Source organism: Electrophorus electricus, chromosome 4 (genome assembly GCF_041902795.1).
Source record: "Electrophorus electricus isolate QZ-2024a chromosome 4, ASM4190279v1, whole genome shotgun sequence".
NCBI lineage: Eukaryota > Metazoa > Chordata > Actinopteri > Gymnotiformes > Gymnotidae > Electrophorus > Electrophorus electricus.
In genome coordinates this window covers 6,352,722-6,365,384 of record NC_137500.1, presented here as the reverse complement: position 1 = coordinate 6,365,384, position 12,663 = coordinate 6,352,722, and the positions used below count along the sequence as shown (strand labels likewise).

The 12,663-nt window shown below is 44.4% G+C and overlaps 2 protein-coding genes and 1 long non-coding RNA gene across 3 annotated transcripts in view; 2 read left to right on the top strand and 1 right to left on the bottom strand.

Moving 5' to 3' along the window:
* Nucleotides 1–2,026, bottom strand: part of tln2b (talin 2b) — an 80,028-nt gene extending 78,002 nt beyond the window's left edge. The window contains exon 1 of the mRNA XM_035522466.2: nucleotides 1,775–2,026. The gene's annotated coding sequence lies outside the window, so the exon portion shown is untranslated. The remainder of the gene's footprint in view (nucleotides 1–1,774) is intronic.
* Nucleotides 2,027–5,431: 3,405 nt separating this feature from the next.
* Nucleotides 5,432–7,224, top strand: c2cd4a (C2 calcium dependent domain containing 4A). Its single transcript, XM_027017114.3, has 2 exons — nucleotides 5,432–5,574; nucleotides 5,760–7,224. Exon 2 carries the CDS (start codon nucleotides 5,771–5,773, stop codon nucleotides 7,112–7,114), a length of 1,344 nt encoding a protein of 447 aa, XP_026872915.2. The 5' UTR covers nucleotides 5,432–5,574; nucleotides 5,760–5,770; the 3' UTR covers nucleotides 7,115–7,224.
* Nucleotides 7,225–10,460: 3,236 nt separating this feature from the next.
* LOC145657630 (uncharacterized) lies at nucleotides 10,461–12,282 on the top strand. The gene is made up of 2 exons (XR_014123503.1): nucleotides 10,461–10,581; nucleotides 12,017–12,282. It is a non-coding gene; the product is annotated as an uncharacterized LOC145657630 (long non-coding RNA).
* The last annotated feature ends 381 nt before the right edge of the window (nucleotides 12,283–12,663 follow it).

Genomic DNA, 12,663 nt, shown 5'->3' with positions numbered 1-12,663 from the left:
TCTTGCTTCCTGCTCACAGCCACACCATGGAAACTGTGCGTGTGTGTGTGCGCGCGCACACCTACACACAGGGTAGGACTAAAACCTGAGGCATGTCTGTAGTACACTTGGGTCAAGCAGACAGAACACTGTGGAGTGCACTGTAAAGCATGTCAATTTCCATGAGCTCTAAATACATTACAAAACGGTCAAACAGGTCTGATGTGCACATTATCTATAAGCAGACACCATTAACGGGTATACTGTAATCTTAACTTTGGCAAAATCTGCTGCATGCACGATTAATAAAATATTATCACTTTAGTTTGAGCAGGAGCTGCTGATCTTGGAGGTCTCCCCGAAGGACTAAACCAACAAACAGAAGCAAAAACAGCGTTCGTTTCGAAAACGATTCAACACCACGCACAACTGGGCGAGTTGCAGTCGTGTGTTACTTTTCCAAGCAGTTGAGGGAGCTGTGCCTGCGAAGTCAAGTCCAAAGGGGTGTGGTTCAGCGCCACACACGAAGCAGCACATGGCCTTACGAGCCCTGGGGATCGTAAGAGGACAGCTCGACGTTTGATTTCGTTATTCAGATTACTTTATCTGCCCCTGTATCACCAGTGGCCGGTAGTTGTAATCGACAAGACGTTAATGTGGGCACATCTGCATGACCCGACCACGAATCCTCTCCTTTTGAAAGCAAGATATTCCGAGTGCAAATCTGCCGGGATTAGGATGGAGTTGCAGAGGGAAAGCCCGTTTTCATCTCCGTTACGGAGTAAGGGGGCTTGATCTTTGCACATCAAAATAATCATCAAGACGAGTCCCCCTCATCCTAGAATAAAGCAAAGCTTGAGATCCTTGAGTGCGCGCTTTTAAACTCGGCAGCGGATCATCGCAAACTGATGGCTACACCCGAAACACGTAGAAACGAGCTCATGTTCCGAAAGGACATCTTAACATTTGCGACATTATCGGAAAACCCTGTGCCACCGGGACGCTACGAATGGCTGGGTACAGCCGCCCAAATCTTTAGGAACATCGCGTCCAGCGACAGTTTTGAGTTTAATAACCATGTACTGCACACGCGGGGCTCAGACACGCAGCGATGGGCACTGGTGGGAGATCGGACATGCCAGTGAAATATGGCGGCGTCAAATATCGCCCTTTAGCGATGACCCCACCGCCTGTGGAAAACGCTACCGACATCCAGGTCGTTTGATAGGAGCTCATAACGACGGATCTCACGGACACGGGCGTTAGGATGGCGGAATAACCGAGCCCGACGTTTCGGGCACAGGATGCGACGGCGTCTTCGCAGTTCTCGACATCGGCGTTGTTTGTGGGGCAGTTGAGCGGCTGCCTGATCCTTTTACGCACATGTGGGATTAGCGGCGATGTGCAGTTGCCTACGCCGGGGTGAGTGTCACCCACTCCGCGGAGGGCAGCCCTGATGGACCGAGTAAACCGGGGAGCAAACGAGGATCAACAGGCAAAGTCTCCCAAACCAAAAATGGCCACTCGGCGAGCATGCATGCAAAATAAAGTTGCACGGTGTGTGTTTTTGCACACCTTCATTTTTAGCGTGCGCCCCGCCGCTGCATTCAGAAACACGCTCGGCGAGCCCAGACGCCCATTCATTCTCTACCATCACTCACGCGGGCGACACTCATAACGCGTCTGCTTTCATCGAGCTAGCAAGGTTCATCATATGTAACAACGCGAGACATTACCGCCCCCCCCCCGCCGCCTCACCTCCCAAACCCACCCCCAGCAAACCGCAAATTCCTACCTGAAATCCAGCACTACCGTGCAGGAGAGATGAGTGGATGTAAAGGCAAGCAAGCCCGTGTCCTGCCTCTGCGCGCTCAGGCTCCGCCCTGGTTATTAGGGTCCCCCACTCAGGCGATGCGTGCAAATCAACTATTAATGCAAGAGGCAGTCCAGGATGTCCAGGTTGCAGCATCGTAGCACTACGCCCTTATCGCGTTTGGTGTGTGTATCGGGAACATTTCATGAAGGCAGGCTTTGGCGTGGGGAGAAAAAAAAAAGAAACGACTGTTGGAGGTTTATTTATGGGACTACAGGCTTAAGTATACGGTCTCATTTACCACGTGACAACAAAAGAGACCAGTAGTCAGTGAGAACTGATGCTTCCATAAACCAGTGCTAATGACCTTACTGCACAGCCTGATGAGGACACACAAAAACGCCGCATGCAGGTGAACTGTATTCTAGCAGACACCAAAAAAAAACAAAACAAACAAAACCAAACCCAACCCATTTCAGTAGCAGCTGTGTATTCGTATTGAAAAATCATTTTACTTTTGGTATAAACACTCCATGTATGTTTTGAAGGATTTTTGGGAGCAAAGTTGCTTTCCCCGTGGCCACCTCTCTGGCCAAACAACACATGTCCACTATGAGCCATGCTTTGTTAGATGAAGGAAAGTGCGTTGACCTCTCGGTCCCAAGGTACACCAGAGGAGAACAGAAAAGACTAAACTGTGCAAGTCATGCCCTGGTGGGTCAGCAGGATGAAAGGAAGAAGCATTCTTTAATTTCGTCATGAATCCTTGCAGGTGGGAGGGAGATATTCTGTTGGCTACTGGTACGGGGGGGTGTACTGATGTGGTCAGTACTGTGTGGTGTAGTGCACTTAGTACAGCCTGCAAAGAGAAGGCAAAAACAAAAACAAAAAAAACAACCTTTTTTTTTTTTTACATGACCCAAACTACTTTCTCAATCCCCATTCCTTTTATTTCCACAAGTACAAAAGGATATGCCACAGATAGTTACTTTCTTAGTAGCAAACAAAGCCTCATTTCTGAAGGGAGAAAGAAAAGTTTAGACAGGGATGTAGAGGACGCTAAAACAAACACAGCTTGTCTGCTCAAAATTGAATACTAAGAGCATGTTATTATCTTCCAAATACCAAAGTACTGAAATGTGACTCCCACGAGCTCGGGATGTCTAACCTATTGCTTCTGTGTTCTGCATCTCGTGTCCCGGCTGCATAAACCGCATCTGACTTACGCCTGTCCCCTTCACCTTCTGAACTAAAGGCCTTCACGTCCCATACGCGTCGTAATAGCGCCCTCTACTGTGCAACGTGAAAATTGCCGCGCAAAACCCAATCGAGTTTACTCGCAGTTAATTAACAAGTTGGCAGCAAACTAGTCCTCCTAAAACCGACTGACTTTTCCCTCTTTTAATTGGCTTGGGGGCCGACAGTCAGGGCACATATAGAGGTGACCCAGAAACACATGAGCTTAATTAGAAAGCCGCCCGTGATGATGATTAAGACCAGCTGCTGTTCATTCAGACAAGGGTCACCTTGGTTACACAAGAAAAGAGGATTTTTTATTTATTTATTTATTTATTTATTTATTTATTTTTTTGCACGAACGTGGGGGTTGAATAGGAAAACAGACAGACGTGGTCATCTTGACAAATCATTACCAGATGATGCATCCCAGCTCTATTTATAACGTCTGCTAGACATGGGCAATACACTTTTTTATTGTCTTCAGATTTTTTTGTGTCTTCAGATTTAAATGATGCTATGATTCTACACATACCAGTTTACATTAAAAAGAACTCCATATTTATAGCGATAAAACAAGACATCTGGTATAATTCAGTGCCAATCTATTTATACACTCCCTACCTATTTTATTAGATACACCTACACTTGATCCTACACATCTATAAATGTTACAAACTGTACTATATGATTATGTGTACAATTACAGACTAGAGCTCATCTGTTGCGGTTTATCAGCCACCCACTACCGGGTTACTGACTCCATTGCCATGGCTAAGTCGAGAGTAGGTGATCTCCCTTCTAGGTGGGGAGTTGTGTGTCACTCTATTCCAGGCATTTTCATTAATAAATGTTTGCGGGTGGTGGTGGTGGGGTGTATAACACATTATTACCTTAAGACTGCGCCATGATACGGAAAGTGTGATACCTCCTGATCTTTGCCCAGCGAAAAAAGAGTGGCACCCTCTATTTTGCAGGTAAATGATCCTTTGGCCTGTTAAGGCGTGCTGTCTCCTCATAAAACGCCGTAAAAGTCTCGAATGAGAGCAACATTTCTAAGAACACGTGCACAAGGCATAATCTTCCCACTTTCGCCATTACTCTCGCCAACCAGACCATCTGTCTAATGATGTGGTTTCCCAGGGCTACTGAGATACAACACTTGAACTCTGATCCATAAACCCAGGGATAGAAGTGAGTCATTGCCATTGATAAAAGGACAAGGATAAACGCAGACTGAAGCATTAGTCCCAAGTACACCTTCTATAAAAGCATTACAAACTGTAGGTGGAAATATTTTATAGAAAAGTTTATTTAGACCCATGTTCCATTTAATAACAGTTGTCTCTTAAACATGCTTTAGATTGTTCTTATATATATATATATATATATATATATATATATATATATATATATATATATATATATGAATGAAACCCAGTACAGATGAACAATGTTTCTTGCTACCACAAGAGGGTACCTGAGCGATGCATTAACGTGTTCATGTTGTTCTAGATTGTGTGTGCTTTCTGAGCATGTGCTCGGAATGTTCCCCATGTCCTGGTGAATCGATGGAGATTTTGTTACCTTATCACTGCTCTTCCTGACTGTGAATTCTTTTTCAAAATATCTTATGTAACACATTTGGAATGTCACTTGCCGATGACCGAGCTGTTCCACTAATGGGCTGCACTCTGTATCACTAGCTGTTATCTGCCAACAAATAAAGTGATTTAAATCACCTTGTCTTTGCTGTCTTGGGACTCCAGGACTTAAACTTGGGCTTGTACACATTTAAAAAAAAAAATCTAAATCTGTAGATAAACAATAAGACTTTATGTCTTACATGACTTATTATGTATTATAATAAGTACTTGATGGACTGCAATTTGTCAGTTGTGCTTGCCTTATGGTGAATCTATAAGTGCTTTTGGATCAAGAGTTAAGCGCTTTAGGTTTTGTATTCCTGTAGTGTAGGTTTAAGACAGGTTGCTTTGTACCTAATAGTCAGTACCCAATAGATCTGGCCACTTTAGTGAAAGTCCAGCATATGACACAGGCCAGTAAACTATGATCCAACTATAATCTATTAGGTGCGTGATCACAACGTACATGTGGTATTGCCTCTGTTCCTTCTCAAGAACTGCAAGTTTCACATGTGGCCACATCTATAGACTGGGTCATCTGCGTAGACGGATTTGTTTCAGTTTATCGCAACTTTCTTATCACACCGATCTTTACTTTTCCACTCTTGGGGCTCAGATTATACCGTTATGATCTCGTGTGTTCCTATGGGAACTGTAGCCAGTGTGGGAGGGAAAATTCTGGCAGCGCTTGCAGACTGGATCTGGAGCAGCCTTTGACTCCTCCTACCCTGCTGATGTATAAGTAGCCAGGAGCTCTTTTCATCCGCCACAGAAACGCCAGTCTGAGAGCAGGGAGCTGGAGACCACTAGCGAGAGAGCCTGTCGTCCTGAAGACCAACCCTTCTCACATGCAGCGTTCTGAACGAGCGTACTGAAGCCACAGGTGCACGCAGCAGAAAGGTAGGAAGCTTGCGAAAAAAATGTAGATCCTCCATTCACATAGCTAATCGGATTAGTTTCTGCGCAGTTAGGAATATTTGTACTGACTTCATGTAAGGAATCTATGTAGAAACTCAGAAATTCAGAACTGCCCATTTGAATGTAAGCACTAAGTGACTATTCCCAAAAATGTTTGATTTTTGCAGAGATTGATCCCATGTGGCTGGTTGAAAAGATCTGCGTGTCAAGCGAGAGAACCAACCAGCTTCTTCCTGTAATGGAATACAGCTTTAGAATTGGTGACATCATGTTCGGAGAAAAAAATCCAACCGATAAGGCCAAGAGGGTGACCCTGTGTCCCAATATCATCACTCCGGACAACATCCCTGAATTCTGCATTCCACCCAAGATCTCAGCCGCAGGGGAAGGGAAGTCAGCTCCCTGGGCCAGGCTTTCGCTGGATGGAAGGGGCAGTCCACAGAAAGAAGTGCCCCCACGAGAGCCAACCATCACCCACATCATCCAGGTGGAGAGCGTGGACGACGGGCCATACGACAACCTCTGCAGCGACGAGGAGACCACCAATGCGGACCCCCATAGCCAGGCAGCGCTCTCTCTGCCTCACCTGGCCAAAACGCAGACCTGCTATGGCTTTTGCACGCTGCTGGAGAGCCCCCACACCAGAAGGAAGGAGTCCCTCTTCCACAGCGACCCCAGCTCCTGCGGATTTCCCTTGGTTCTGCCCAGGAGCAGGTCCAACACGTGCTCCAGATCGCCCACAGCTGCTATGTCCCCAGCCTCCCCCTCCTCCTTCAGTCTGAACAACTTAACCTCCAGACTCTCCCCCAGGAGCTTCAGCCTGCACAGGCAGGGCACGCTGGACAGTGACACCACCTCCTCGGCCGAGTCCTCCCCTTTCAGCTCACCTCTGCTGGCGAGGTCACTGCCCAGGCCGTCCCTGTTCAAAACGCTCAGCCACGAGAAACTGCTGCACCGCAGCGTCTGCAAGGCTGCCGTCTCCAGGAACGACTCCCTGTCCACAGACGAGGGCAGCTCCACGGACAACAGCCCGAACGTCATGAGGAAGTCATCGGAGGCCCTCGTCGAGCCCTTCTCCGGCACCTTTGGCCTGGTGCCCCCTGCAGTCTTTCCCATGGACCTAATCCTGCACAGGGAGCGGGTGATGAAGGAGAGCCTGGTGCCCTTGGGCAGGAATGGGACTCTGCGGCTCTCCGCGGAATACTGCCCGGAGAACCAGCGGCTCCGCGTGCGCCTCATCAGTGCCGAGGGCCTCTACTCCCTGGCTGTGGATCCCAAGAGCATCAACTGCAGCGTAAGCCTCTCGCTTCTGCCCGGGAAAGTCCAGAAACAGCGCAGCACGGTCATTAGGAAGAGTCGAAATCCCATCTTCAACGAAGACTTCTTCTTTGACGGCATATCCGAGGAAGAGCTCGGCCAGTGGTCTCTGCGGTTTAAAGTCGTCAACAAAATGTCCACCATGAAGAGGGACTATATTCTTGGCAGTTGTGATCTTCCTCTAACTAGCATTGTTACCTTATAAAAATTTACTTGCTATTTCTATTTATTTGATTTGTTTAACATTAATTATTTATTTACATTTTTTATTATTCCAAAAATATATATTTCTAATAAAAGATGAAAAAAATCCTTGTCATTTATTTAGCATGAATGGGAAAGAGTCTCTCTGAAACTCATGATTTATTCACAGCAACAGATCCAAGGACTATTAATAGACATACTGCTACCTTAAAAGTCATTTAATGGGCTCCATTATTCCTGTCTCTGAAAGAAAAGGCCCTTGATGTGCCTCACTTCCTAATCTGGGTCTAATCCTTTAGTTAATCAGCATAAATCTCAAGGTGAGATGGAGCATACACTAGTGACAAAGCCTAAATAAAGAAATGTGTACGGACTCCCGTAACGACTCACTCACCTCTGCAAATGTCTCCGTTCAGTGCTCACACCGAGCAGTTGTCAGAGCAACAGGACATGGTGTCTTACTGGGGGCTTCGTAGAAGGACCACCCTTCTGTGGGATTCTAACAGTTAACTTCATAGTATGAGTCAAAGTCCCTACAACCATCCTCAAACTTCAAAAGTTTGGTGTGGACAGAGAATTGGTCAGAGATGCATAATTTATTCAGAGCTGAATGACATAGTTTAAAGATGAAATTATTATTTTATTTTATGTTTTTGAATATTTTAAAAACCTTTTTCTATAAATATATGAAGTTATATGAGAAAAACAATAGGCTCATCTTTAATCATTGTTTAATCTTGTATAACCTTAAATTTTTATAAAAATGGCCCAAAAGAAATAGCAAACCGATAATTATTATAACAAATTATTATTATAATGAGAATTATATAACAGAGTACAAAATTGTGCTTGGCATAGCCAATGCAAATTGATTTATGTACACACTATAATACACAATGGATTGAGTATGCCCCCAAAATTTGGATTAAAATAATTTATAAATACACTATCTTGAAGAATCGATTCATCCATCCTAACAATGATTGTGTGAGACTCGATGTCTGTATTTTACAGAGACCTTATAGACACTGAAGGGGATATGGTATTCCTCACTGAGATGACTGAGAAAGATGCACCTTCTCTGATTTCCTCTAAGCCTGTTGTTTCCTGATGACCTTTGCGGGGATTAAAAATACCTGGGGTAACGTGAAACCTCGGCAGACCGTTCTCATTAAAGCAGTCGGAGGATTTCCAGACAGGTCTTGGGTTTGGAGGCTCCTCCGTAAGACTAGTGTGATGTCTCGCGTGTGATGTCACCTCTTCACGCCAGTCCAGGCGGCTGATGTTTTCATCTTAAGTACTATTTGAATAAAAATGGCGAGACCGATCATGTACGCAGCGTAAAGAGCAATGTCTACCGTGTCCTGCTGGAGAATGGGAAAGCCTCATTAAACCACTTGATAAGGTCTTCTTACATATCATTCAGACCGACTGTGGCAGGCTGGGATCAACCGCCTGTCCTGGACTATAACGATGGCCATGGTCAGCCATTCGTGCATTTACGCATACCTTTTGGTCATTCATAACGTAACGGATGGCGACATGCGCACGGGTGCGCTGATCACATAACTCTGAAGAGCACGTGGGTTAGCCACGTGCAACCAACCCTGGGTCATACATTTATGCATCATGATGATGATGTACAGCAGGGCTTAAAAACAACACAGCGCGAACAGTATGCAGTATGTGTGTGCATGGTTTTCACTCGGATCATTACACTAGTAGTAATAATAAATGCATACTAGTCAGGGTGCTTTGGCGAAAGAATGGAAGATAGAAAACAGTGCATTCATAAAAAAGCCTGGCAGATGGTCAGTTGGTTTCTCTATTTAATGGTTTGATTTGGCCCATTTAGATAAGAGTGAGTATTTAGATTGCTAAACATGCTTTTACACTGCGGGTCATGCTGACCCGAGCTGAAAGACATAACAAATGAAGCCCAGCTGGATCAGTTGTCAGAGATGAACACGTTTAACCGCCGGACCGGTGCTACAGAGGGTGCTGTGCAAAATCCGGCCTGATGTTGTTGGGAAGAAAATTGGGCTAATAAAACTGTATTTTTAAAAATGATATCGAAAGGTAAAATGTGCTGTTTTCTTTATTACATTTCACAAAGCCGGCGGCTGAGCCATTCTAAAACGCCTGATAGACTTTGACATGCAGTCAGACGTGGACAGCTCCAGCAGAGTGGTTTCCTGAGATGGACACTTTTATCTGGTTTACTAAAGAGGCCAGTCCAGTTACTAACAGAGAACAGAAGGACAGTTGCCAAGCAACTCCTTTGGGCTCAGGCAGGCCTAGACAACTGCCACGTTGAGGTCTGCTTTAGGTTCGCCACTCCGGACGGACTACCTGTTCCTTCTCCCCCTCCTGATTATTGTATTATTTGACTTTCATTATGCACCGACCACAAATTTTATTATGCACCGACCACAAATTTTATTACGCACCGACCGCAGAGGCCCACGGTGTGCTGCCAGGCTGGCATGATGCACATCTGCTGTGCTACAAGTCGGTGCTGAATCTAATAATCAATATCTGTTGAATATACCCAGGAGAGATTTCACTGGCTAATTTCTGTCTAGTCAAGATCCATCTTTAGCCTGTAACAGCAAACCCACCGCAACCCCTGGAAGCGGACCTACATTAAAGATACAAATGGTGATCGTAGCGGAAAGCTGAGAAGACAGTAAAGTAGACCTCAGGGAGGCGGCTCACATCTGTCTCTGCGAGTGCTATTTTAAGTTTCTAGAGTTTATAGTTAAAGATTAACATAAGGACTCTGGTCTTCCCTGGCATGAAGTTTGGAGCCACGTGAGTGTTGCCTCAGAGCCTCTACGGCGGAGTGCTCCGCCAGGCCTCTAAAGCAGCCCAGGCACCTCACTGCCATAAAGCGAGACATTATGCCAGTCCTTCGGCGAGGTAATTAAAGGACGAATGCGACGTATTTTCAGTTGGCTGTCTGCCAAAAGGTAGTCAGATTCCATTTCTCCTTTGCTGGCGTAAACAGTGACAACCATGTTATCTCCTCATGCGTTGTACGTGTGATGCTTGTATGGAAGTGCAAATAACCATGCTGCAAAAAAAGAGAGAAGGACTAGGGGACCCCCCCACTGAATCATCGGTGTGTGGGCCCTTCCCTTTGTCCTGTTCATGCCCAGATCCGGACTCCGTTTATGGCTCAGGCTCTGCTCTGTGGGAGCTGATATGTCGGTCATCTTTGTTTTCAGTGTTGATTCAGCTGACTTGCCCTTTTGTAAACGAGGCTTTGCAGGTGATTCCCACAGCCTGATGATCGCTGATTGCCTTTGTTTCATGCTGCTTCTTTTCTGTGTATTGGTTACCTTGGACAACACGTCTCAGTTTTGACAACAAACAAACGACCTGATAGTTGGTCGAAGCGTTTGTGACCGTGACAGCTCAATCATAAATGGGGTAGGAGGAGGTGTCTCTAGGTCTACTATACCAGTAAGAATTACTACTGAAAATTCATGTTAACATACAATGTCAATGGGGGAAAAAAAATTTCCAGGTTAAAGTTATTACTTGAATGTTTGTTTTCTTTTCTAGAGTTTATAAGTGACCTGCAAGCTGAAATGTACATTATTGTTAAACAATTGTTAGTGAAATCCAAGAAAATGACCTTGCTCACTTTCCCTATGGGCTTTATGCAACTAATGTTATTTCATCCAGGATATTTCACAGAGATGACCAGATATGAATCATGTGACTCTTTAGGGACTTCAGGGAGACTGAGAGGGCCTTGTCTTGGGTCCAGCAATTGAGCTGTTGCTTAGTTACACAGGTGTTCTGTACTCTAAATGCAAGGCTGAATATTCCACTCTGATTAACAAATAGAAACCATGCAGTTTACATAACCACTACTGAGTGGTCATGTATAGTCAATCGTTTAAAGCATGACTACACATGCTGTAGGTGAGTAAAGGCCTAACACATGTAACAGCTTTCTGAAACAAAAATAATGTACTATTTGAATATGTCTAGTTCATTTAGTTGAGTTTAGTTTAGTTTATCATCCCAGGTACAACGTTTCATAGCATTAAAGGGCAAACATCTATGAATGTCATAATGAATGACCAAAACTGTTAATGAAGGTATACAGAAACATTTAAAAGTTTGCTCAAATATTTTGCTTGAGAGGTTTCCAATCATATGATAATGTTAAAATCTTACTGTGTCTAGAATGCTGTGGAATGCTTCAGGTGACTCACTGAAAAAGTTGTCATTGATGAATGAAGTTAGCATAAAATTAATATACAGAATGCTTTGTATTTGAAAAGCACTGATCAAATGACATGCTGGATACTTGAAAAAAATATGTGGTGACCTGGAGCACGTGTTGGACCTGCTCCTGGGCAGAACCAAGGGAAACCCAAAAGAGCTGGGGTCGCTGTGGAAGAGCCATAGCAGGTCTGCGTTTTGGCCAGGTGAGGCAGAGAGAGAGTCGCCTGGCTCTGGGGGTCCGCATTGGTGGTCTCCTCGTCACTGCAGAGGTTGTCGTACGGATTTGCATTGTATGTGTTTTTATTGAATAAAATAGTAATACTTGAACAAAATGACAGGTAATTCCAAACCTTTGAAAGGAAGTGTATCAATGATGGAGAATAATGAGTGGAATTAATTTGACAGTAATCCTTTTACACAGAATGAGTTCCTTCACCTGGTTTCCTTTTTGATATACACAACGAAGCAAAAGTACAGTCTGATGAGAAATTGAAAAGTTATTCCTGTCTAAAAAGGTTTTCCCTTTCTCAGGGATGGACCAGAATTCTGCACAAGAGCAAATGAAAGGTTAAAGGTTATTGACTAAATGAGATGCTATTCTGCCATCTTTTTTGTCCGCTATGCTAGAGATTGCGAGTGCTCCTGTCTGTGTTCCCAGGCTGGAAGGCAGGGGCAGGTCTGAAGAAGCTTGGCTTGGCTTGGCTCTCTTCCCTGAGGGCACAGTGACTGTGGTCAGAGATGAACCAGAACATGAACCTGGAGACCTGAAGGATTAGTTCACCATCCATGCTTCACATCTAGGGACTGAACCAGATACCCTCCTGTTCTGTCACCATGATCTTACAGGATGAACAACTGAGAGGAAATGTGTATGATTTGATTTTTTAAAAATGCTCAAATAAAAAGCTGTAACTGTTCAATCCATGCCAGCACAATTAGTAGCTTTCCATATGAGTGGAGTGGTGTCAATTCCTCCAGATTCCAGCTGAAGGTACCTAGAGCAGGGTGTGTTAAGAACATGGTTGTATATGGAATGTACACATAGCTCATATATACAGGTTTTGCACTGATGGTAAAAAAACAAAAAACAAAACAGGAAAACAGATAAATAAAAATAATGCTAGAAGTATATGAGCCGACATTTCCATTCACATGTCTCCTTGCTGACTGAGACCAAAAAAACTTTTTTTGCACAAATTTAAAACATGACAGAAAAGGTCCTATCCTGTGTCACAGTATAACTAGTATTAGGCTATTACACAAAACATAATGATAAAGATATATAGGCTGTTACTGCATATATGT